The sequence below is a fragment of the Geotrypetes seraphini genome, chromosome 12, assembly GCF_902459505.1.
Source record: "Geotrypetes seraphini chromosome 12, aGeoSer1.1, whole genome shotgun sequence".
Lineage (NCBI taxonomy): Eukaryota > Metazoa > Chordata > Amphibia > Gymnophiona > Dermophiidae > Geotrypetes > Geotrypetes seraphini.
This window is the reverse complement of record NC_047095.1, coordinates 62902199-62929734: the sequence shown is the minus strand read 5'-3', so window position 1 is coordinate 62929734 and position 27536 is coordinate 62902199. Positions and strand designations below refer to the sequence as shown.

Sequence of the window (27536 nt, the reverse complement as noted above, 5' to 3'; positions counted from 1 at the left end):
ATCCTCTCAGAGCAATTTGCTTATTGTTTCTCATCAAGCACATACTAGATTAAATTCTACTAATCAAACAGTGTTTTGTATTGCAGCATCTTTTCTATGGCATTGTCTCTTTCTGGGATTAACGGATAAAATCAACTATTAATGTTTTAAGGCAAACCTAAAAACATGACTGCTCATAGTTTGGATCTTGTGACTGCACCTAGTTTAAATACAAAATTTTGCTCTTTCTAACCAGTCTAGTTTTGATAATTCTTGATATGGTAATCGATAGTACTGTCTTTTATTTTCTCTTTTTTTGTATTTATCTTTATTCTCAGCATCGGTCTTATTTTGTCAATTAAGCATTCTATTTTATTTTTAATACTGTTTTTTAATTTATGAACTTTCATTGTATTACTTTTATGATTGTTCCCTACATGCTAACACCTCAGAGCAAATAATTCAACTCTTCTCCAAATCACACTTATCATCCAGGATCCACAGCACAAACCTAATGCTTCCTTCATCCAAAGGAGTCAAATACAAGCACATATAACACCCCCTATTCACCTATACATCCATCCGAACATGGAACAGACTCCCAAAAACCTTCAGGACTGAACTACTTTAAACTTTCAAAAAAACACTAAGGCCCTGATTTTTCAAAGCACGTCTACAGTTAGACGCAGTTTGGACATCCAAGATAGGCATCCTTTGTAAAATCGCACCCAGCACTGTTTAGAAGTCCAAATTTTGAGACGGGTTTTAGGCGAGAGATAGACATCCAAACAATGTCCTTAATGTTATAATATTTTATTATGACGTTATTAGAATGGACATTTTATGGTGTTTTTCATTATAAATTGTGATACTGGGAGTTGAATCTGTTTAATGTTTTTATTTATTTCTCTTCCATCAGAGAGAGTGACTGGGATTCGAACCAGCAACATTAGGGTAGAAGGCTGTAGGTTTAACCAGTGTGCTATACAATGAGCTAGCAAATTGCATAGCAATTGTAAAACTAGGTCCTATAGGCATTGTAAAGGAGGTCTACTTTTGACCGTAGTTTGGGCTTCAGCCGCTTCCTTTCAGTTGCGGGGGTTCCTACCATGAGAGCTTAGTGATCCTAGTCATGTGAAGGTGAAAATACCTGAGAAGATCATAGCTTAGCAGATCCCTAAGCTATCATATCAGATGTGAGGAAGAAAGACATTAGTGGAAGCTGCTGTGGCTCAATGGGTAAAAGCACTGTTCCCATCTTCCAGAAGTCATAGATTCAAATCCCAGCACATATTTTAATTGTGGCATTCTACCTTGCAGATCTAGCTTGATGATCTCACATTGAGGTCAGCAATGTGCAGCTGCACACCTCCATTTGCAATGAAGTAGAAGCCATGGTAAGGTCCGTGTATCTGTTTTTTCTGGTTTTAAGCTTTTGTAAATGAAGTTATGTATGCAATCTATTTTTTTTTTCATGTGCTTTCTTTGCTTTCAAGAATGAGCTGATTGGAGCACTGTTTAGTCAGAAAAAAGGGTAGCTTTTTAGCAAGAAACCTAAAGCTGTGTTTTTTTCCATATGCTCTACTTCAATTAATGTATGTTTTCCTCTAATTCCTCCCTTTCAATGTGATGCCTTATTAAATGTATTTTGAGCTTAATAAAGCAAAAATAAAAACCCAGAGAGCTATTTAGCAGACCGCATTAAGGACATCCAAACTGTGCTTAAGTTCTGTCTATCTTAACTCAGGTCTATCTGAAGCCCAAACTATGCTCAAAAGTAGACCTGGTTTTCATTTGTCTACAATGTAGGCATGAGATGGACGCCCTAGGTCGCTCAGCATTATGCAAATGAATCGAAGGATGCCCATATTGAAGCCTAACCCAGACCATGCCCATGCCTATTGTGTTAGGCGTGAGTTTTCCCAATGGGTGTCCATGAAATTGTGGATGTACCTACAAAGTGGCATCCACATCCTTTGATTGTCTATGTGCCAATTATCGCTCGTTAAGACCCTTAAATGACTCATTAACCACTTAGTTTGGACGCCTAAGTCTCGCTCAGTGTTAGGTGGGATTTTGGTACCCTTTATAGAATCGGGGCCTAAAAGCCTACTTGTATGACAGACTTCGTTAACCTGTAAGTTAATCGCCACTGCCATCTCAAGAAACCCATCACTAGAACCACACCAATATATTATCTAGGACATGTATATACCATATTTCCTCATGTATAGGCCGCCCCTTTATACAGCCTTCAGGAAACGCCTATTCTCGTTTTAAAAATCCTAGATAAGCCGCCCCATTAGATAAGCCGCGGTGCTCCCTCGCTTGACAGTCTGATAAGGGAACGTGGACATAAAAATCTCTTTATATTTTATCCCTTTTTCTATGCATGCTTGTATTGATAGCTCCCTCATTGGATGGTTGCCGGCTGCCTCCTCCAATGTCGCAGCCAGCGGTGCAGAGCAGGAGCGATCTTTTTGGTATCTAGCCTGGTCCCGCGCTGCTTCCTCACGGGACTCATGATGGCAGGCACTGAGGAAGCAATGCAGGGTCAGGCTGGATGCCTTAAAGATTGCTCCTGCCCTGCACCGCTGGCCGTGACACTGGAGGAGGCAGCCAGCAGCTGTCCAGCGAGGAAGCTATTTTAAAAGGTATGGGGGTCTCCAGTAGCGCCCCATATAGGCTGCTCCATATAAGGAAGCTGCACCCACTGCATAAGTTTGTAAAACTCATGTATAAGCAGTAACCTATACATGGGGAAATACGGTACACCATGGAAAACCTCCCCAAAATTGCAATTTACATGTCAGACCTTCCCTACTCACTATTGCAAAACTTTAAAAATTTGTAATCAAAATGTCACTGTCATTTTAATTCCCTTTAATATTATATGGGCCTCTTGTAAATCACCTCAACTCTATGCTGGATAAGTGTGATACAGAAATTCTGATTAGATTAGATTGGATATTTTATTATTTGTGGTAGATCAACTTCAATAAACCATATAAGAATATAAGAATAGCCTTACTGGGTCAGACCAATGGTCCATCAAGCCCAGTAGCCCGTTCTCACGGTGGCCAATCGGCCACTGATAATATCTCTCATCTCATTAGCAGTGCATTCCCAATTGTTTTTGACAGGATTTTCTGCTCATATGTTCAGTAACATCTAGTCATCATCCAAATGCTTGACATATTCCCCAAAAACAAGGAATGAGAGTTCTCTGTGCCTTTCATGCCAGAACCAAGGAAGCACCCACCAAGTTTTCTCCTTCTTTGGGATGTTTGCCTTCATTGCCAACTATGGAGCTTGGAGAATATTTGCATCTCTGATCACTGCACCACCTTCTGGTCCAGGACTGTCAATGTAGACCTCAGAATCTCAGGTTCTGTTTTTACCTCCACACCTTACAAACAACAGTCAAAAGACATTCAACATTACAACTCAACGTCTGCTCCTGTAAACATCACAGTATCTAACATAATAAAGCCTGTCATTGTTCCAGGACAGCTGTGTTCAGAACCTTGATGCTTTACTGTTAACCAATGGCAAGACTTTAAAGCCCAGTGCTTCATAATACACTAAAACTGCCTGCCCCACCTAGATAAATTATGCTGTGTATCCACTGCTGTCTTTGAGACACAAGTATTCCATTAAAATTAAACTGATGCTTACACCTTTAATCAAGAAACAATCCAGGAGACTCAGGTTCAGTGAACAAAAGTTATTGAGGACCATGTAAAAGGTGAAACTTAACCTTCAAAATAATTTTAATGAGATCATTTTGTTCATGAAAAATTGTTTGCTTCTTTATCAATATCCTATATATATAAATTCTATAGGACTGTTACTTGGAAGAAGCACATTCTTAACATTCAACAATATATTCAAGAGATCTTATTTATAGTTCTTTAGTTTGCAAATACTGATTTCATTATACAGAGGTACCTTGGTTTGCAAGCATAATTTGTTCCAGAAGACTGCTCGTAAACCAAAGTGCTCGTATATCAAAGAAAGTTTCTCCATAGGAAGTAAAGGAAACTCGCTTGATTGGTTCCCCCCCACTCCCTGAGGCCATTGGTGCTGCTTGCTTCCACACACCCCCACCCACAAACCGGCATCGCCCTCCCCCCATGCGAGGACTGGCATCGCCCGCCCGCCCAAACCCTTACCACGATCTGGCACCGGCACGCAGCACCAACCCACAGGACGTGCCAGTGCTTGAAGATCCTGCCTCTTGCTGCTGGGCTGGGCCTTGAGTATCTGCACATGCTCAAGGTCTTCTGGCTTTCGCTATCTCTGAGATTCGAGGACAGCGGGAGTCAGAAGGCCTTGAGCATGCACTGATGCTCAAGGCCCAGCCCAGTGGTAAGAGGCAGGATCTGCAGGATCTTCAAGCACCGGCACGTCCTGTGGGTTAGAGCTGCGTGCCGGTGCCAGATCGGGGTAAGGATTTGGGCAGGCGGGTGGGCTATGCTGGTTCTAGAGGGGGGGGGGGGTTCGCGAGCAGGCGATGGCGGATCGCAGGCGGGGGGGGGGGGGGGGGGGCTTGCAAATCAAGTCAACGCTTGGTTTGCCAGGCACAATTTGCTTGAGTGTTTTACTCATCTTGCAAAACACTCTCAAACCGCATTACTTGCAAACCAAAGTTTGACTGTATTCTCTAAGCACTAATGTCCACATATCATGACTGCTGGGGAATGTAATTGAAAACAATAATTATATCAATGGACCTGAAACTGTCATTCACTGAGCCAAGTCAGAAGTCACTCCATCTACCCAAATATCAACTTCTAAGAATGAATTTAATGACAATCTTACAAAAGCTAAAGGTGGTTTCTTAGTCTCAGACTGAATACCAAACTTAATGGGTTACAATAAACATCAATTTATGTCTTTAAATGTATCATATGCATACATATGTACAAAGTAACTTGCATGGCAACAAGTTCCTTCCTTAAAGAGCTGAAAATATAAGAATGGGCCTGAACAATCTAATCTTTTGCACAGCATCATTCAGAAATTGGTGACCTTAAGTGCCTTCCTTGGAAAAACTCTAATTACTTAGCTACACCTCCAGCCCAATAATGTAACATGTAGAACAGCAACTACAATATTAAGATCAAGTGCTGCAGAGTTCGCAGACCTATAGATGGAAAGTCTCCTAAAAGACCTTTACTATTCCAAAGGCATATTCTGAAGGTGAATCATAGTGATTTACAAATAATACCTTTCCATTTTCTAGAGTATACTTGTCCATTACTGGGATGACAGCAGGATAGTAAGATGAAGTATTTGCTTCCTCTTTGAATGTATTCCGTAACTCAGGCTCAGGTTCATGGGATTCTGATTTTACTTTTTCCAGCTCAATGGCAGGACCTATGTAGTTAAGAGAAAAAGAGCTGTCTACTAAACCAAAGAAAATGAAAAACGTAACCAACTTATCACATACTTCAATTAATCACAAAGGGGTTTGGATCTTTTGAAACTAAACAAGATGGATTAAAATAGAAAATGAAGAGCTAAATGAACATGTACACTATTATAAAAAAGAAAGCTGAAGAGAAGATCAGTCATCAGTGCAATGAGAATCAGTATACAAACTCACCAAAGTTATTCTAAGATGGTCAGCTGATTTTGCAAATTTTTCATTTGGTTCTTTATTTTTAGCTCACTTTTAAATATGTCTTAAAGAGGTCAATTTTCAGAGGGATATGACATTGGTATCAGAAGGTAAAGTAGAAGCAGAAATTTAGAAATTCCACTTCATAAAAAAAAATTAAAAAAAATCTTGTGAATATTTCTAGCCCCCTAATGGAAAGTTCATAATTCAGCTGACCCCTGGCTCTGTGGCAGTCCAATGTACAGTCAAACACAGAACCTGCATTTCATACCTGGATAAGATCTTCCAATCTCCAGGTTTGCTGTAGCTAATATCGAAGAGTTCCAATCTTGTTCACCAGCAGCATCCAGTGATTTGATTCATGGCCCATAACTACAGGGTTCTGTCCAATTCTGAGCCCTAGCCAAGGACCGTCATTGAAATGACTGGCTAAATTATTTAGGAGGGGATAAAGATAATTGGAAATGAAGGCCCGAGCACTAAAACTCCAAAACTGAGCTAATCCCCAAATGAGGAGGAAACTAATGCTAGGAAAACAAAAATCATAATCTGCTCTTTTAAATAAGCTAATAAACTTGCCTAATAATATATATGTCAGTGCAAACTTTGTTAAACTAATTCAAAGGCATAGATTAAAAATTCCTAAGACAGGGATGCTTTAGTAAGGAAGGCTGGAATAAAGAACATGCTGCACAACGGTGGTGAGCAAACTAATGGAGATATGGAAGGTGTGATAGATGTGGTGTACTTGGGTTTTAGCAAAACCTTTGACACGTTTCTGCAAAAGTGGCTGATAAATAAACTGAATGTTCTCAGTGACCGACTGGGTTAAAACTCTTTAAGTGGAAAGAGACAGAGGGTAGTAGTAAATGGAGTTAGCTCCAAGGCAAAGGATGTCTTCAGTGGAGTGCCGCAGGGATCTGTCCTTGGGCTGGCTCTTTTTAACATCTTTGTGAGTGATATTGCCATAGGATTGGCTGGTGAAGCTTGGGTTTTCCTGCAGATGATACCAAACTCTGTAATAGGGGTAGATACTTCGGAGGGTGTGGATAGCATAAGAAAGGATCCAGAGAAGCTTGAAGAATGGTCCAGAAACTGGCAATTAAGGTTTAATGCTAAAAAATGCAGGGTCATGCACCTGGGCTGCAAAACTCCAAGGGAATGGTATAGTATAAGGGGTGACGTACTTTTGTGCACAAAAAAAGAGCAGGACTTAGGGGTGATCGTATCTGATGATATCAGAGTAGCAAAACAGGTAGAAAAGATGACAGTCAAAGCCAGAAAGATGCTCAAGCATATAGCAAGAGGAATGGCCAGTAGGAAAAAAAGAGTGATAATACCATTGTATACAGTAGGTCTCTGGTAAGGCCCCATTTAGAATACTGTATGCAATTTTGGAGACTGTACTTTCAGAAAGATATCAATAGAATGGAGTCAGTCCAAAAGGCAGCTACAAAATTGCTCTTTGACATACAGCATATGGGGACAGACTTATAGACCTTAAGATGTAAAATTTGGAAGCAAGGTGGGAACGAGGGGATATGATTGAGAAGTTTAAATATCTCCATGACATTAATGTACAGGACGTAAATATTTTTCAAATAACAGAAAACTCAGGAATAAGAGGACACAGTATTTTTGAATTTTATTTTTAGTTCAAAATTTTTTTTTATTGAAGTACAATAAATGTTAACAAGGCAACAAACATGCACGCTGCACCAATATAAAGAGTCACAAGAAATTATCTACATAATGTGATAAAGAAGGCAGACCCTTGCCTATCTAGAAAGAGGAGAGTAGTAGCACAACACGTAGCCAAAAATACATGTAATATCCAAAACACAGAGAGACATCGGAGCCATACACCTATATAAACATTGGGAATGAGCCATAAAGTAAGAGCCAGGTTTAAATGATGACAGTCATGTTTCCGCACATGAGCTGAATGTCGTCAGTCTGTGTTGCAATAGGAATTAGCCGGACTCCATATTTTAGTATAGGAACTCATGGCCTTGTGTTTTCCCGCTATAACACTTTCATATTTTACTGTAAGGCATAGCGTATTCCACCATGTGTTGTAGTTCACCTTAGACATGTCTTTCCAGCAATGTAATATATTTTTAAGGGCTAGAAATATCAGTATGTTGAACAGACGCGCATTGATGGTATGTCCTATTGAGAAAGTCTTCAAATTATTCCCTGTCGAAGGTGATTAATGCATGGCATGGAGATCTGGGACTTGCTTTAGAAGAAGAGGTTAAAGGCTTTAGAGGAAGTGGTTAAAGGCTCAGGAGTAATCTAACATTTTTACAGAAAGGGTGGTAGATGAGTGGAATAGTCTACTGGTGGAGGTGGTGGAGACAAAGATTGTGTCTAAATTCAAGAAAGCATGGGACAGGCACGTGGAAGGTCTCAGGAAGAAGAGGAGATAGTGAATGCTGTAGAGGGCAGACTGGATGGGCCATTTGGCCTTTGTCTGCCTTCCTGTTTCTATATAACAGAACAATATTTGAAGACTTAAGAAAATGACTTCTTTAATCTATATGGACCAGATTTCTGGAGTAGCCTAGAGATTCAATTCCCACTGCAGCTCCTTGTGACTTTGGGCAGGTCACTTAAGCCCCATTGTCCCCGGTACAAAATATAATTAAAAATTACCTTGCTAATTTTATTTCAGTTATAAGACATAGGATTCTGTACAATAGCTGTTACCTCCCAACAGTCACAAATCTGCAAAAGGGTATCACTTTAAAACTTTGAACTCCTCCTCTGCAGTGAAGAACAGCTCTCTCTTCAGTTGTTACCAAAGCAATCAAACTCCTCTGAAACAAAATAAAAGAGAAGGAGGGGCATGGGGAATTTCCCCAGCAACAAATCATATTTTGCTCTGCAACTTGTGAAAAAGAAGAATGCTTAATAAACACTTAACAATTTAACACTGAACAAGAATTATGTGCATGAGTAGCTAGAAATCAACCTGTAGTAGGAGCCATAACCCCCCCACCCCCCTTCAAAAAAGGAAGGGAATAGGGGCCTCCATTTTCCTGTAATATTGTCTCTGCTTAAACTTAGATACAGGAGAAGAGGTCCCAGTACAGACAATGGCAATGTCCGTGGCAGGAAACAGGCGAATCAAACACTCTGAAAGGGTGAGGCATACAGAATCCTATGTCTTATTACAGAAAGAAGATTAGCAAAGTAAGAACCTCTCATAAAACAAACAACTAGAGGCTGTTCAGAGATTGGCTTACCTTCCACCTGAGAATGATAAGCACTAATTGCACTAACATAAGAACATAAGAATTGCCACTGCTGAGTCAGACCAGTGGTCCATCATGCCCAGCAGTCCGCTCACGCGGCGGCCCTCTGGTCTAAGGCCAGCACCCTAACTGAGACTAGCCCTACCAGCGCACGTTCTTGTTCAGCAGAAACTTGTCTAACTTTGTCTTGAATCCTTGGAGGGTGTTTCCCCTATAACAGCCTCTGGAAGAGCGTTCCAGCTTTCTACCACTCTCTGGGTGAAGAAGAACTTCCTTACGTTTGTACGGAATCCATCCCCTTTCAACTTTAGAGAGTGCCCTCTTGTTCTCCCTACCTTGGAGAGGGTGAACAACCTGTCCTTATCTACTAAGTCTATCCCCTTCAGTACCTTGAATGTTTCGATCATGTCCCCTCTCAATCTCCTCTCTTCGAGGGAGAAGAGGCCTAGTTTCTCTAATCTTTCGCTGTACCAGCCTCTTAACCATCTTAGTCGCTCTTCTCTGGACCCTTTCGAGTAGTACCTTGTCCTTCTTTATGTACGGCGGCCAGTGCTGGACGCAGTACTCCAGGTGAGAGCGTACCATGGCCCGGTACAGCGGCATGATAACCTTTTCTGATCTGTTCATGATCCCCTTCTTTATCATTCCTATCATTCTGTTTGCCCTTTTTGCTGCCGCTGCACATTGTGTGGACGGCTTCATCGACTTGTCGATCAGAACTCCCAAGTCCCTTTCCTGGGAGGTCTCTCCAAGTACCGCCCCGGACATCCTGTATTCGTGCATGAAATTTTTGTTACCGACATGCATCACTTTACACTTATCCACGTTGAACCTCATCTGCCATGTTGATGCCCATTCCTCGAGCTTGATTATGTCATGTTGCAGATCTTCGCAATCCCCCTGCGTCTTTACTACTCTGAATAACTTCGTATCATCCACAAATTTAATCACCTCGCTCGTTGTACCTATGTCCAGATCATTTATAAAGATGTTAAAGAGCACGGGTCCAAGCACCGAGCCCTGCGGCACCCCACTGGTGACGCTCTTCCAGTCCGAGTATTGTCCATTTACCCCCACTCTCTGTTTCCTATGCTCCAGCCAGTTTTTAATCCACGTGAGTATTTCACCCTCAGATCCATGGCTTGCAATTTTCCGAAGTAGTCGTTCATGCGGAACCTGTCGAACGCCTTCTGAAAATCCAGATATACAATGTCGACCGGATCGCCCTTGTCTATCTATCTGTTTACTCCCTCAAAGAAGTGCAGCAAGTTCATCAAACATGATCTGCCTTTGCTAAAACCGTGCTGACTGGTCCTCATCAGCCCATGTCCGTCAAGGTGATCAATGACACTGTCCTTTATCAGTGACTCTACCATCTTTCCCGGTACCGAGGTCAGACTCACTGGTCTGTAGCTCCCCGGATCTCCCCTCAAAAAGGGAATGTACAAGGTCTAATATTATTTGGATGACATCAGCTAGGTTTCCAGAAGCTTGATACCACTGAAAAGCTAGGATCCACTATGCTGTTTGCATGAGCAGGAGCACTAACAGAGTGACATACTGTGGATGCCATGTGACCCAGTAAGCTCAACATCTGCTAAGCTGCGACCTGCTGGGGGGAGCAAAACTGAGTGGCTAGAGCAACAAATGTGTAATCAGGGCTCCTACAAATTCCAATTATTGGCTGGAAGCAGACTGGACTTGGGGTAGCTTAAAACGAACCCTAGAAGCTCTAACACCTGAGTATTTCTCTGCATTGACTCCTGAGCACCTTCCTTCAATTTGACTCTTGAGATCCTTCTTTTGATTTGCTCTTCACCAGCTAATTGTCCAACTCAGGAAACACATGGACTCCCAGTCTACATAGCGGCACTACAACGTCCACTAGACATTTAGTAAAAACCTTAACTGGCTGCGCAAATCCACTCGGTTTATCTCAGCGGTACGAGCAGCAGCGCAATTTGGTGATGCTTCTTGGCGCTGAGCGGCTTTCTTACTGGCTCCCGCAAATTCTCGCGAGAATTCATGGGAGCCAGTAAGGAAGGCGCTCAGTGCCGAGAAGCAGCACCAAATTGTGCTGCTGCTCATGCTGCTGAGATAAACAGAGTGGATCTGCGCAGCCAGTTAGCAAAGGACAGGAGTTCAGAAAGCTTGCTCCTGCCCTCTGCACCTCCACCAGTGATCAGAAGAGGACCCACTGCACTTCCACCAGATCGGCAGAGGTATGAAGATAGAGCAGGGAGGAGGAGGGGGCAGAGCCTGGCAGCGGCCTTAAAAAATTCTGGGAGGGGGCACTGACCTGAATACAGACTGAGACCCTCATTTTTGGCCCAATTTTTTGGCCCCAAAATCCTGGTTTATATTTGAAAATATACGGTAAGCAGCAGCTGTAAAAGAAAGAAAGCGCACAGGCTGTTGAGAGCTAAGGGGGCAGGGCAGCCCCAACTCCCAGTTGTAGGCTGGGGAAGATTAATTTGGAGAAGCAGCTGGAAGCAAGGACTGAAAGTTGAAAACCAAAGTCATGATCGAGCCTCCCAGATCCTGATGCATATTATATCTATTAACCTTGTAATCTCCTTGGGAATGCCCAGGCCAATTTTTGTTGTAAACCGCCTAGAACTGAAAGATATTGGCGGGATAAAAGACATTGATGTAATGTAATGAAATGATATTCAAAATGATTTAATAAGGCTAAGATGCTGCTGCAAAAAAAATGTCCAGTGTGCACTCAAGCCAAAACTGGCTATTTTCAAGGCATTTCAGGGGAGGAATCAGCACTTGACTGGCTAACGCTGGGTTTTACAAAATAGTGCTAGAGGTTTTCAGCGTGGGCCAGCAAGATAAATGCTACAACACTCATAGGAATTCTATGAGTGTTGGAGTATTTATGTCACTGGTCCATGCTATAAACCCCTAGCATCGTTTAGTAAAAGGAGTCCTAAGATAGCAGCATAAATAGGACAACATAAAACTCAAATCACACTTAACTATGTTTTTGCTAGCTTCATATACCCAGAAATTCAATGACAGCACCCAGACATTGCCCAGCACTGAATTTCTGGATATAACACCGGCAGAGGTTGCAAAATGCTGACTGGCACGCTCAATATTGGGCCCATAGATTTAAGGATAGATTCAGTTAGACACTGGGACAATGCACGCTTAAGTGTAAATTCTATAAAGATAGTTCCATGCAGAACTGTCTTTAGAGAATACCAGCCAAAAGCTGCTATAAATGCTTGCACCTAACTAATGTCAGTTAAACACAGAATTGGAAGAATTCTATAACTGCACCTAATCTTGAGAATGCCCATGTTACTCATGCCCCTCCTTTGGCAAAGCAATGGCCAATCAGGGACTTACTTATGCTACTCAGTAAGGAAGTCCCTGATTAGCTCAGGCGCATCAGGCCCCTCCCAAGGGAGGAGCCCAAGGCACCTGAGCCAATCAGGGCCTTAGGCCCCTCCCCGCACATCACATGATGTACCGGGGCAGGGCCTAAGGCCCAGATGCGTCGCTGGAGGCATACAAGCAGGAGGGACTGAACACCCCTCCTGCGCCAAACAGGTATGGGGAGGGGAACGGGGATGGGGCGTCCGGTAGCAGGAGGGAGTCAGCATCCCTCCTGCCGTTTGTTTGTTTTTTTTGGGGGGGAATCAGGGGGGGGGAGTTGGGAGTGGGCCCGATGGCAGGAGGGAATGGGAATTCCTCCTGCCATGATTGGGAAGTGGTGACGGCGGGCATCGGCAGGGGGAGCTTATTTTTGGTTCGGGGAGGGAGGGGGCACTTTGTTAGGAGGGGGGAGATTTTTTTTTATAAATCGGGCTGATATTTTGCTTGTGTAATACACACAAAATATCTGCCCAATTAAGAAAAATACCCCGCAGAAGCCCCAACAGCAGTGACAGGAGGCTGAAATCGGAGAGTTATTGCAAAAACTTGCAAACCTGACAATCAGAACTGGACAGATACCGGACGACTGGAGGATAGCGAACGTCACCCCAATTTTCAAAAAAGGATCGAGAGGGGAACCGGGCAACTATAGACCTGTGAGTCTTACGTCTGTCCCTGGCAAGATGGTTGAAGCACTGATCAAGGATAGCATAGTCCGGCACTTGGACGCATATGACTTAATGAAACCCAGTCAACATGGATTCAGGAAAGGGAAATCATGTTTGACTAATTTACTCCAATTTTTTGAGACCGTGAACGAGCAAATCGATAGTGGGAAGCCGGTGGACATAATATATTTGGACTTCCAGAAAGCGTTTGACAAAGTTCCACACGAAAGACTTCTCAGGAAACTACATAGCCATGGCATAGAGGGGGATATACAAAGATGGATAGGCAAATGGCTGGAAAACCGAAAGCAGAGAGTGGGCATAAATGGGAAGTTCTCCGACTGGGAGAAAGTGACTAGTGGTGTGCCCCAGGGCTCGGTACTTGGGCCGATCCTTTTTAATATTTATATCAATGACCTAGAGGAAGGAACATCCAGTGAGATCATCAAGTTTGCAGACGATACAAAACTATGCCGGGCAATCAGATCGCAGGATGATAGCGAGAAACTCCAGAGCGACTTGTGTCAGTTAGAAACATGGGCGGAGAAATGGCAGATGAAATTCAATGTGGAGAAATGCAAGGTAATGCATTTAGGCAATAAAAATAAGGAATACGAGTATACAATGTCAGGTGCAACTCTGGGGAAGAGTGAACAAGAAAAGGACCTGGGTGTGCTGATAGACAGAACCCTGAAGCCGTCGGCACAATGCGCGGCAGCGGCAAAGAAGGCAAATAGAATGTTGGGCATGATAAAGAAAGGAATCTCGAGTAGATCGGAGAAAGTTATAATGCCGCTTTATAGGGCAATGGTCAGACCACACTTGGAATACTGCGTCCAACATTGGTCTCCCTACCTAAAGAAGGATATAAAACTGCTGGAGAGGGTGCAGAGACGAGCAACAAAACTGGTGAATGGTATGGAGAAACTGGAATACGAGGACAGACTTATAACACTAGGATTGTTCTCCCTTGAGAAAAGGAGACTGCGTGGGGATATGATCGAGACCTTCAAAATACTGAAAGGAATCGACAAAATAGAGCAGAGAAGATTATTTACATTGTCCAATTTGACACGGACTAGAGGACATGTAATGAAGCTAAGGGGGGACAGGTTCAGGACTAATGTCAGGAAGTTCTGCTTCACTCAGAGAGTGGTTGACACCTGGAATGCTCTCCCAGAGGAGATTATTGCGGAATCTACCGTCCTAGGCTTCAATAGCAAACTAGATGCATATCTCCTTAAGAGAGGCATATAAGGATATGGTGGAATATAAATTACGCCAGGTGTACACCTGGCAGGGCCTCCGCGTGTGCGGATCGCCGGACTTGATGGACCGAAGGTCTGATCCGGAGAAGGCAGTTCTTATGTTCTTATGTTCTTATGTTCTGTCATTACTGTCAGAGCTCTGCCCTGACTCAATCGCTCACTAAGCGACTGAATTGGGAGTTTGCATGCAAATGATTTGCACCTCTGTGCAAATCATTTGTATGCAAAAAAGATAGAGAATCAATCGCCGTTTTAACACCGGCCAACAGCGACTGAATTGCTATCTTTAGTGAATCTGGGCCTTAAGGTTTTAGGGGGAAACAATAGTTTTAGTCTGACCTTACTTTCATGTAAATGTTAATCACATAATTTTAATAAAAAAAATGAGACATTATAAATAATACATGAATGTGTACAATGAATTTAGCCAACTAATTAATGATAAATATGACTTGTTCTAGAAAATATAATTTTGGACACAAAAATTTTTAATTATTGAAGATGGAACTATATCACAGTAGGTTAAGTATGGATTGAGCATTCATTGCAGTATGTCAGTCATTTGCCTTTTTTCCCCCTCTGTTCAAGACACATTATAAGAACTAAGTAGTTAGCTTCAGGCTGTGAATGTGAATCAGTCGTTCCATGTTTATTTCTAAAACTGCAGGTCAAACCTCTGAGCTAGCAAATCACTCTGGAATCAGTTGAAGGTTTCAAAGTGTGGTTGGGATTACACTGTATAAATGGCTTTGAAATTTGTTTTAGATAATGCCACCAAGATGTCACCATTAAACAAGCTAAATAAATAAAACATCCATATAGTTTTACAAAGTGGCAGGACCACTAAATTTCATAAGTAACATAGTAGATGGATTGAGCATTATCCATAAACGCAGAATGGGAGAAACCACTTTGTGTATCTGGCCCTGACTGTTACAGTTTGCCCTCAATTGGTAACCAATAAAGTGCTTTGGGGAGAATAGCAACATTAATGTCTCAGGAAACAAATATACAAAATCATAATTTTACTCAGGAGAGGGTGTCAATGAAAACACTTGTCAACGATCATACGCAAGGATAGTTCTTTCATAACAGGCTTAGAAGCCCTTTCACTAAAACATGTCAAACTCCGGGCTTAATGAATTTTAATGCAGAAGATTCCTATGCACCAAACCCAGATTTAATATGTCGGCATTTAGGGCTTTTAAAATAATTTTTGGGGAGATCCTACACTAATTTTTCCATTAGCGTGTGGGACTTGCAAAAAAAAAAAAAAAAAAAAATTAATGCTTTCTATTCCCTGTCAATGACATACCTCCTCCCAAAAATAATGGGAAAAAATAAGTAATGTAAAATTAGTGCACAACTGACTTTTTTCATTTGTTAAATGTGCATTAAAGTTTAATATCCTTAAGTATTTGAGCCCCTTGCGTAAAAGTTTGCACATAAATTCCCTTTGAAAACCACCCCATCAAAATTACATACACACACTTTTACATCTACTATTTCAAAACAATTTATATGGATCCATTTAAAAAATCCAAAAGTTTGACAAAAGTCCAAACCCTATTCTAACTGCACTCCCAGGAATGTCTCTGCTTGATGCAAGTATGCATGAAACAGAATTATACACATACTCTATCCACATATATTCTGGGCAATTTTATTACAAGTCATTTCTACATAAATGCTTCTATTTTATGTATATTTCATGTAAGTAATATTGTGTCACTAATAAGTTTGTTAATTGTTCCCCATTTTAATTGTCAAACGCTTAGAATTTATGATTAGCGTTTTATCAAATTTTAATAAAACTTGAAACTATATGACTTATCATTCTGAAGACATATTAGTTACCTTCTAGAACAAAAAGCCAGATGTAGTACACAATTTTCAAAAAGGCACAAGGCAAACTTTTAGCCTCAACATTTACCTTAAAAATCTTTCCATAGACTTTTTTTAATAACTATTACCTCATATATTCCTGAACAAAGAGTCAATTATTCCAAAAATGATATAAGGCAATAACTTCTAGAACAGATGCCTTATATACCCCCCTTTCTACAAAGCCATGTTAGGCTTTTTTTTTTTTTTTTTTTTTTTAAATCACCGACCGTGGCGTTAAAAGCTCTGATGCTCTGAGCGTCAGAGCTAATACTGCCATTGCCGGTGATAAAAAAAAAGCCTAACACAGCTTCGTAAAAGGGGGCCATAATTTTTTACCTTTATTTGCATGCAGATAAGTGGACTAACAAGACAACTATTCTACTATAAACAAACATTCATTTTTAAATATTACTGTAAAGATCAAGATTTACCCAACAGGGACTTTAATCGTTCAGTAGCAATATAACAGATAGAAAATGACCAGCTCTGACACATGGCATTCAACTTCTTACCTCCGCCGTTTTGTTCTCCCATGCTATCTCCAGTCGCTGCACTGTTGTCTCGGGTTGCTTTCTGGCCCTCTGTATTTCAAACCCCAATCCTGCTAGGGATTGAGATAAAAGTGTCATTCAGCACCTAGCTAATTTAGGGTGCCGAGAAAAGACTTAATAAATAGAGGTAAGGAGGCTAAGACTAATAGAGGGAACTTACTAAGCTGCGGTAAAATAAAATTTTACTGCAGCAGTATTTACAAGAGTCACCTGAGATATCTTGACCAGGAACACTGCATATTCCTGGCTACAACAACAAGTTGGGGTCACAGAGGGGCTGGTGATTTTTTTTTTAAAGTCGTGCCCACTCCAACCCTCAGTCAATAAAGAACTTCCCCATCAAAGACCCCACAACAAGCCCTCACACCTCCTTCGACCACCCAAAAGATCTCTCTTTGAAAATAATTTCCATCTCCCTAACCACCCTACCCCCAACTGTCCTACTCCTGGGGTCTAGAGGGAGGAAACAGCAACGATTCCTGCATCAAAATATCACTAGTCTACACTAGCAGTAGTCTCACAGTAGGGGTCAAGCTGCCAATTTATACTCCATATTCCCAGTGAGGAAAAATAATGCCAGCTCAAAGCTGGTGCTATTTTTTCACAAATAACACAGCTAGTAAAATTCAACACAAGCTGCATTTATTTGATTTGCATAATAATGAGATGTTTTGCATGTATTTGTATGTTTTACTTGTCATTTTTATTTAGCTTGCATTGTATTACCAAAATGTGTGTTAAGAGCAAATAATACATAACTTTGTCATTTAACAAGTGTCAGTGGGCAAAAATCCAGTATTATTCTTTAAGCACACCTCAGTAACTAACTTTCTAAGAGGTGGTCTTCAAAGAATTACTGTCTTTTGATATGAAAAATTCTGTTTATTGATTCATCCCTAGCTATTTTGAACACACTTCCAATGGCAGTAGAATAGGAAGTACAGGTTATTTTTTTCTGTTCTCAATTGGTACTGGACAATAAAAAAAAAACAGCTACCATCTAATGATGTTAGTTAATGCTAAAATCATAAATCTGTTATACATGGAATGCCAATATAACATAAGAAAATAGGAGCTGGGGGAAAGTTATCAACATGGGCTACCCAAGTTATTTCACTGTTAACCCTGGTGTCATCATATGACCAGGCCAAACGGTAACACCCGTCACATATCCACACCCAGGCACTTGCTCAAACCAAAAAAAAAACAAAAAACACACCACAACACAGGGCTATGCACTAGTGCTACCCGATTCAGGGAAAATATTTTCGATTTGATTCGATTCAGCTTATTGAATCGATTTTTTGATTCAATTCAATTTTCCTGCCCAATCTGATGGGTTTATTTTTATAGCCTTTTCACCCACCCCACCCACCCTTTGCCCTCTCCAACTCCACGCCTGTGATGTGGTGTAAACAAAATAAACAAAAAAAGATTTTTCCTCTCTCAGGGCCAGATTCTCAAAACTTTAACGCCATCACTAAACTGATTATCGACGGTTTAGCCTGTACGCATTTTAGCGGCGGATTATCAAAACGGATTATCTCTGTCAATAGTAAGCTTTCTAGAAGTCTCCGATGAAGACATGTAAATGGGCAACATTGAAACAAACCCTCCGGTGGATTCTAAAAAAATGCCGAGCCATTTTCTAAAAGCAGCGTCGGCTTTTGGTGAGAAAAATAAGTGACTGGTCTAGGGGTGCCGGTCAGTGACAAAGACTGCTAGAAAGCCTGTGTTGTGATGCAGCTTAAGAGATGCCCATTCTCTCCCGCTGCATCACAACACCCCTCCCCTGCTAGGGTGGTGGCGAACACCCCCTACCCCGGAACGGCAGCGACACTCCTCCCTGCAGTGGGAGAGATGTCCACACTCTCCTGCTGTCAAGAAATCCCGGCTGCGCACTCACCCCCCCCCCCCCACCACCACAGTGGGAGAGATGCCCACTCTTCCCTGCTGGCAAGTGACCCCCCTGCCATAGAAATCAAGTTTCAAGTTTATTAGGATTTTATATACCGCCTATCAAGGTTATCTAAGCGGTTTTTATAATCAGGTACTCAAGCATTTTTCCCTATCTGTCCCGGTGGGCTCACAATCTATCTAACGTACCTGGGGCTACGGAGGACTGAGTGAGTTGCCCAGTGTCACAAAGAGCAGCGCAGGGTTTGAACCCACAATCCCAGGGTGCTGAGGCTGTAGATCCAACCACTGCGCCACACACTTCCCCCCGCCTCCAATGCCCCCTCCACCTTACCTCAAAATTGATACACAGAGGGACGCGGACTCCCTCCTCTCAGAAGTCCTGCATCGTTGAAAATGGGTCTTCCCCCTCCCTAGTGCATCTTGGGAGGGGCCTGAGATGGCCTTAAACAACTTGGGCCATTCAGAGTCTCAGGCCTCTCCATGGTGCATTCCAAGATGCACAGGGGAGGGGAAGGTCCATTTTCAACGATGCAGGACTTCTAGGAGGAGGGAGTCCACGTCCCTCTGTGCATGTATTGGAGACGGGGGGAGGTGTTCTATGGCAGGGGGGTCACTTGCCAGCGGGGGAGAGTGGGCATCTCTCCTGCTGTGGGGGTGGGGTGTCCGGCCAGGATTTCTTAGCAGCAGAAAAGTGTGAGCATCTCTCCCGCTGCAGTGGTGGCGTGCAACTGGGATTTCAGGGCAGTAGAAGAGTGTGGGCATCTCTCCCACTGTTGTATTTTTGGGGGTTTTGTCTTGACACATTTTTCTGCGCATGGGCACATGCAAATTTAGCGAATCTTAGCTCCTGCCCACTGACCTCATTTGCATGCATGATTTTTTAAGAATGTCTTGCTTTTTTTGATTTGCTATCAAAACGGATGTGTTAGCTGTTTTTAACACGTTTTTTTGAGAATCCTGGCCTGAGTTAGGTCCTAGCTCACGCTCATTAACATCAGCTCTGGAAGGCTACACATTTCAAATCTAACATAAAATAGAAAATAGAATAATTTTTTCTACCTTTTGTTGTTTGGCCAATTTATTATTCAAATCTAGGTGGTTCAAAGCTCTGGTTTCTATCTGTCTTCTGTTAACTCGCTTGCCAGGGTCCATTTAACTTGCTTGCCAGGGCCCATTTGACATTTTCTTCTTTCTCTGTGCTCCCCATCCATCTTCCATCTCTGTACCTTCCCTTCCACTGTCATATCCAACAATTCTTTCCTACTGTCTACCTTTTCTCTTCTCTCTCCCCCTGCTTTCTGCCCTGGGTCAAACCTCTCTATTCCCCTTCCATGCAGCATCTCTCTCTTCCTCCCTCCATTATCATATACAACATTTCTTTCTCCCCATGCACCATCTTTCCCTGTTCTCCATCCTATGTCTAACATTTCTCCCTCCCCACTACCATATGCAGGGTTTCTCCCTCTCACCCCTTTTGCATCTCTCCCTTCTTCTCCTCCACCCCATGTCAACAATTCTTCTTCTCTTCCCCCATGTGCAGCAACTTTCTATGTCTGCCTCCCAAGCCCCTGTGCAGCAGCTTTTCATGTCTTCCAACCAGCACATCCCAACCGACCCCCCTCCCCCACCATGAGATCTGACATACCATCCCAAACCTGCAGCAGTAGTGGTTATGACTGGCGAGCAGAAGCAGTGATCTAAATAGGCTATTCGTAGCCTGCCCGCCAGGGCTTCCCTCTGCCACATCATCAGTGACATCATCAGTGACACAGATGAGGAAAGGTCCCAGCGGGATAGGCCATGAGTAGCCTACTTGGAGTGCTGAATCTGGTTACCAGTTATCGCCGTCACTGCTGCTTTAGGAGGCCTTGGAAGTATGTTGGACCTCACCAAGGGGAGGGTTGGTCACTGAATCGGTGAGTCCAATTTGTGAGGAAAATGAATCAATTCACTGAAGTGAATCAGTGAATTGGGTAGCACTATTATACACACATATGTCCTACTCTTAAAACCCATGACAAGGTTTTCCCAGCTGGTTGTTCTCTGGGTCCTCCCTGGACTCTGTAATTTTCCCCGGGTTCTCCCTGGACTCTCTCTCCTTCACGGCTTCTCAAGTCCTTCCTCCAACCCTCCATTGGTCCTCTTCGTCTTCAGCAGCTTCCAGTGCCATTTACTGGTCATTGCACCAGTTGCCACCGTCCCAGCCGGTCCCTCCACCGGACGCTCCTTAGATTTTGGCCAATGCATCCAGGGTCTCTCAAGGAGTTATCTTTCTCGGTGCCATCACTGGTCTCTCCGCCAGTCACCACTGGCCCTGCCAGTCCCATGGCTGATCAGCTACTTGACCCCCACAGCGTTGAACTCTGCCAGCTCTTCCAGCTGCCTCTTGAGGGCCACAGTAACATAGTAAATGACGGCAGATAAACACCTGAATGGTCCATCCAGTCTGCCCAACTATACATGCTCCATAAATTAATCATTTAATTTAAATGGCCTTTTTTCTTAGATATTTCTGGGCCAGAAACCCAAAGCCCTGCCCGGTAGTGTGCCTGGGCTCCATCTACTGGAGTCTCCGTCAAAGCCCACTCCAGCTCACCTTAACCATCCCAGCCATAGAAGCCCTCCCCAGCCTATCCTCAACTGAACGTCCACAAATGGGACACAGACCTTGCAAGCCTGCCCAGTAAGGCTCGACAGCTCAGACACCCCACCCACCCAAGCAAATTTTAAAACACAAAAACAAATTGAAATTCAGCAGAAGAGATGTCCACGCTCTCCTGCTGCGTCACCAACACTAACCCCACAACCCCCCTCCCTCCCGGCAGCGGGAGAGATGCCCACGCTCTCCCTACCAACACCCCCTCGGCAGCAGGAAATATGCCCACGCTCTCCCGCTGCCATGAATCCCCCCCCCCTTTGTGCCTCCGATGACCCTGAGATGCACCGGGGAGGGTCCAGGAGCTCCGACTGACCCAGGTTATTTAAGGCTTCTCCTATGGGAGGGGCCTTATGTGTCTGGGCCAATCAGAGCCTTAGGCTCTTCTCCGGTGCATCCTGGGATGCACCAGGGAGGGGAAAGCCTGCCATTTTGAAGACACAGACTAGCTGGCTGGAGGGAGCAGGCATCCCTCCAGCCAGCCATCTCTGTAAGGAAAGGGTAGGAGTCATCAGAGGCATGGGAGAGGGGGTGTTGCATGGCGGCAGGAGTGTGGGCATATCTCCCGCTGCCGAGGGGCTGTTGCTTGGCGTTGCTTTGCGTTTATTCTGCACATGTGCTCATAGCAGCAATGGGAACATGCAAATTTAGCAAATATTCGTACTCTCCACCAACCTCATTTACATGAGTGTTTTTTGGAGAATGACTTGCTTTTTTAAAATTGCTACCTTAACGGTTTGCGACAGCAGCCTGTCGACTTTTTACACGTATTTTTGAGAATCAAGCTCTAGGTCTCTTTGCATAAAATAGGACCTGTGATAAACAGTACAAATTAGTGGTAAAATAACCCATTTTAGCCCACATTGATAACTTCCCCTCTAGACATTAGAAAATGAAGGTCAAGTTTTGTAAACCATGGTGCCCTGCAAGTCCATATTCTGTTGTGAAAAATTGAACATGCAAGAAGGAAACTGACACATACTGCTTGCAAAGGAAGCAGAAGTCAATATGGCTTGCCTTCAATTTCACCATTCCTGAGATGTAATGCACCTTTAATTGAAATTCTACAGTGCTTTCTACAAGGATTTTCTTTCATTTATCAAGAAAACAATTTCCAAAATGTCAGTACACTTCCCAAAAAACTAAAACAATCAATAAAATAGTTGTTTACCATTTTATAATATGTGCAAAAGACTAATAACTGGATAAAATGAAAATATTAGCACAGAAATAAGTGCAGGGCTATCATTAAAATTTATTCTACCTTTCAGTTGAAATAGTTTAAAAGAAAATATTACTAACCCTGCATGCAAAGACTACTTTGATTTGTACATGGTAACCAATTATTTTCACAATTGTGCACGTAGCATAAAACATTTATATTACTCTGTTGCACTGAAATTAATGACAGGGTAGATCTGATTTCTAATTGTGATTTACATCACTAGTCAATAAATAAGGTAAATAAATTGATTTAAAGGTAAAATTATGTCTCACCTGATAATTTTCTTTCCCGCAGATGAATGGCGGGGCATAAGGAATCATATGCTGTTCTACAAGAAAGGGAATTATCGAGGTAAGAACCTAATCCTTCCTGTGCAAAAAGCATATGATTCCTTACAGACGGGATGTACCAGAGCAGTTCCTTGAGTCTATTGTGGGACAGATGAGCCTGCAACAAGCACCGAGGACCCACATGTGCTGACACATCCACTCTGTAAAACTTCGTAAAGGAAAGGTATGAAGAGTGGACCATATGGCTGCCCTGTAAATTCATCAGGTGGCACTGCCCAAGAAGCCACACTTCTGGAAGATTGAGCTTTCAAGGCGACTGGCAGTTGTTTACCACAGCCAAGGTACGCTGAGATCGCCATGCAAATCCATCGGGAGATAGAAACCTTAGGGCTCCTTTTACAAAGCCGTGCTAGCGGTTTTATCGCACGCATCGGATTAGCGCTCGCTATAGTAAGCGCTAGCCGGAAATCTACCGCCTGCTCAAAAGGAGGCGGTAGCAGCTAGCGCGTGTGGCAATTTAGCGTGCACTATTCTGCGTGTTAAGGCCCTGGCGCAGCTTTGTAAAAGGAGCCCTTAGAGACTGGATAAGACAAACAGATTGTCTGAGAGCCTCAAATCATTTGTTACCTCAAGATAGCGGAGAAGCACCCACCTCATATCCATCTTATCCTATTTCTTTTTGCTCATAGGCTGAAACAAAGGTAACCTCACTTCCTGATTAACACGGAACACAGAAACCACCTTCAGCAGAAAGGAAGGCACGGTGTCAAAGACACTCCTGCTTCCATGAATTTGAGATAAAGCTCTTTGCACAATAATGCCTGCAGCCTACTAGCCGAAGTAATTGCGACCAAACACACCATCTTCACAGTCAGATCCAATACATTTTCAATAAAGGTTCATCCAGAGCCTTAGTGAGGGCCCATAATATGATATTAAGATTCTATGTGGGAAATGGCTGCCTCACCGGAGGACAGAACCTCAGTGCTCCCTTCAGGAACTTGGAAACATCTGGATGAGAGACTAGAGACGTTAGCCCTTCTCTAATCCTTCCTGCAGGAACGAGAGGACCTTGGGAATGGAAGCCTAGAAAGGATCCAATTGCTTAACCTTGAACTAAAGTTGAAAAGTTTTTCATGCTTTAACATAGGCTGCCACTTGTCGCTGGCTTTCTAGAATTGAGGAGAGTCAATACCACCATTTCTAAATATCCTTTCCGTACTAAGGTTGCTCAATAGCCACACCGTAAGACTAAAGTATTATAGATTGTCTAATACTATGGGCGATAGAATGCCGTGATGCAGAGGTAGTCTGAAACAGTTATTCAGAAGCAAGTGGACTAGCTGCGTACCATGAGTGATGTGGCCTATCCCCAATGGTCACTATTCTGCGAATGACTTGGCCTATCAGCCATGGTGGGAACACATACAGCAGGTCTCTTCTGGCCAAGGTTGCATGAGAGTGTCCATTCTAATGCTTCCTGACTCAAATCTTCAACTGCAAAACTAAGGGACTTTCTTGTTTTCCGCTGGCACCATGAGATTGATTGTTGGACACTCCCAGCATCTCACAATGCAGTTGAACACGCTTTGGGACAATGCCCATTCCCTGTCTGCCTGCTGAGGTAGTTAGCTTGAACACTGTCCACGCCTACTACGTGCATCACTGTTATCACCTGCAGGTAGACCTTAACCCACCGAAACAAAAATTGGGCTTCCAGCTTCAGAGAAGAACTTTTGGTTCCCCCTTGCCTGTTGACATATGAGGGGGTGCTAACCGCAGCCTCAAATTGCTTTTTGAGGACAAAATTTAGTCTATAGTCCAGAGTATCTTTTAATATCTCTCTGCCTTCGCTAGGGAGAGAGGTACACTTGGTTACCTGGGCCACCAGGGAATCCACCTTAGTTGGGACAAATAGTTGGTTAAAATCTGCACCTATTGGGTAAAGCTTAGCTAGGGCCCTTGCCACCAAAAGGAACCTCCTCTGGAGCCTCCCAATGGTTTGTTAACATCTTAGTAATATCCAGATGCGTGGTGAAGCATGTGGACTGAGCATTAGTACTGCTCATAAGAGAGCATTGCGCAGCTGAAGACTGCAAAGTCTCTATCTTTAATTCTCTGAGAGACTCCAAAATTATCTCTGGAAATGCTGAGGGCTTAAACAGTCGAGTCCTCTCCCAGATCCTTAGCTTCCACCTGAATAGGATCTGGCTCTCCCAGACGTGATGCAGAATCCCCTGCTACTAAAGATCCAGACTGGGAAAGCAATGGCATAGAAACAGACTCCTATCATCCTAGTTCTCCTCTGAATGAACCCCCTTCCCTTCCACATTTCTCCATTGAGGGGGAATTGCACTGCTAGTGGGAGAAACCTCAGGTGCCAGCCATCGCTATGAACCCCAAAGGTTCCATGCAGCCGCTGTTAAATCAATATGCTTCATATAGCATATTGATAAATTCTGGAGCAAAACCATATCCAGGACATCCCGAGGCCTCTTGCAGTCACTCCTGTGTCCCATTCTGGGGTTTCATGGCAGCTGCGCTTCGCTGGGGATGCATTTCACTTTTCCTGGCTCTAATCAGGACTTCTGGTCTAGAACTTGAGCCGTCTGGGAACTCAAACCTTCAGGAAATTACAGGGAGGCTAAGTCCAAGACTGTCCCTCCCCCCCCCCCCCCCTTGATGTACTGCGTAGCATGTGGAACACAGACGGTCCTCGGCCCACCATCCAGCACAAATCTGGCTTAAATCCAATGTATCCTTGCCTGAGGAGTCTATCTCACCTCATTTTAAGCAAAATCAAGGTGTTTTAAGGCAGAGGCTTCTATTTTCAAATCAGGAAATCCAAGATGGCCAATGCAGCAGCAATTTTAGAGCTAAAAATGGCCCATGAGAGCTACACTGGGGGGGGGTTTCAAAAAAAATAGTGATTTTAGGATTTTAGAGGTAGGGAACCCTAGATCTAGCCCCAGAACAACAAAAAATCATTTTTCAGGACCCCTCCCCCCCCCCCAATTTTTTTCCTCAGGCTGTCAGCCTTATACTCACTGTGAAATGCTTGTGCTGAGAGCTGCCTGAGCTGAAACTGCAGCCAGAGAAATGAAAGAACTTCTGCCTTAAACAAGCCTGGAAATGGACTGCTGGCTTCTGTCTTTCCAACCCTCAGACTGGCAGGAGACCTCAACCCCCCATGGAACCTGTGTATGCAGAAGGGAGGGAGGAAATACAGTCGACCCTGATCCTGGCAAAAAAAACCAAACAAACCCCTCCACAGAGCCACTTAGCATGTGCTCAAGACCACTGCGGACAGAACATGGGGCGAGCATTTCTCCCAAGGGACTGGTCTCTGAGCTCCCTGACTGTTACTTCAGACCATCCAAGTGGATATACTGCAAAGCAGTCTACTTCTTGGCTACAGACTTCTGACCTCAGAGTCTGAGCTCTCCCGCAGCCAGAGAGGTCCCAAGCAGGGAGTCTCTGCAACACCAACAAAACCCTCGCGGATGGAAAAAAAAAGAATTAAATGAAAAATAAACTTGAGCAGAACAGACAGGTTTCTATAAATCTCGCATGCAGAGAGTTAAACTAAGAAATGGAGGGGATAATCCAGAGTGAGGGGAGGCAGAGCAAAAATGCTAACGAGGCTCTCTATACAGAATCGGGCAGGAAGGGATCAACTACCCATCCTTAAGAGGGTTTGCACAGGAAGGAGAATTAGTAAACTGCTAGGCCTAGAAAAGAAATCCTGAGTTTCTGAATGGGAATATGCCCTAACTATATTGTAAGAAAGCAGAGCTTTTATTATGAAAGTAACTTCTCAAAATACAGTCAAAACATTTTGTAAAATGTAAGGCACATTGATCTTTTCACATGGGACGGCTTTTTAGTCTTTTATAGCTAATTATAAAGCTTTCAATTTGTTGTTTATCTTAAATGCAATATTGCTATAAAAAATCCTAAATTAAATGTTAATATATTAAAGCAGTGTGTGCAGTTAATCCTACATGAAGTTACGGAATGAGAACACCCACTCATTCACTTTTGATAGAACAGAATACGACTGCTAAGTGGTATTGTTTCATTTAAACTGTAATTGAACCAGAAAACAATGGTAAACTTCTCAGTACTGAGACATTGCAACAGTGATCCAAAGCATGTGCTCTGATCTGAAAAATGATGAAATATAAAAGCCTTTTTAATGCAGCAGTTCAACATAGTTGAAGCAATTTTTAGCTTTAACTGCTTGACAGATGGAATATAGTTTTGTTCATTTTGTTGTTTTTTAAGGTTTGATATGCTACCCTATCTTGGAGAAGTTCTGTACAAATGTGCAGAATATACTTTATGTAGCATGACAGCCAATAACTCAAAAAATTCATTAATAGGGCCAGCTCAGTGACTCAGGTAGCATAAGCCTTAGAGGTAGACATTTTCTTCATCTGCAACAAGGTCACAATAACCTGCTCGGAATATCCCTTATGCCTCAGTCGCGCCCTTTCAATAGAAAGGATTTCCCAACTGAACTGTCCTAGCATGAGGAAGTCTGGAACCCCCAGAAACCGAAAAAGAGCTCCCAGCAACTTCCTCCTTGGAGCTGCCTACTATTAACGATGTGGACAATCCAGAGCCACTAAACTTCCTGAGCCCGGGAAGTGAGCAACCTGATGAAACACCCCACCTAGCTTGTGCTTGGGCGGAAACTCCCACGGCAGATGCCGTGGAGTTCAAGGAAGAGCCAAGGCCATGAGATCGACTCCCGGGAGATGTAACTTGTAAGCGATGAGCTGAAACTCCTGATGAGACACCTCCCCTT

At 43.1% G+C, this 27536-nt stretch overlaps 1 protein-coding gene across 9 annotated transcripts in view; it reads right to left on the bottom strand.

Moving 5' to 3' along the window:
- BEND5 (BEN domain containing 5) overlaps positions 1-27536 on the bottom strand; it is a 1015515-nt gene that overhangs the window by 42153 nt on the left and 945826 nt on the right. For 7 of the 9 annotated variants that reach the window (XM_033915515.1, XM_033915516.1, XM_033915523.1 and 4 more), the window contains one exon: positions 5213-5361. In XM_033915515.1, the coding sequence (XP_033771406.1) occupies positions 5213-5361 (149 nt within the window). Of the gene's footprint in view, positions 1-5212; positions 5362-16593; positions 16686-27536 lie in introns of all 9 variants that reach the window. The other 2 variants (XM_033915518.1, XM_033915519.1) reach the window with 2 other exon arrangements.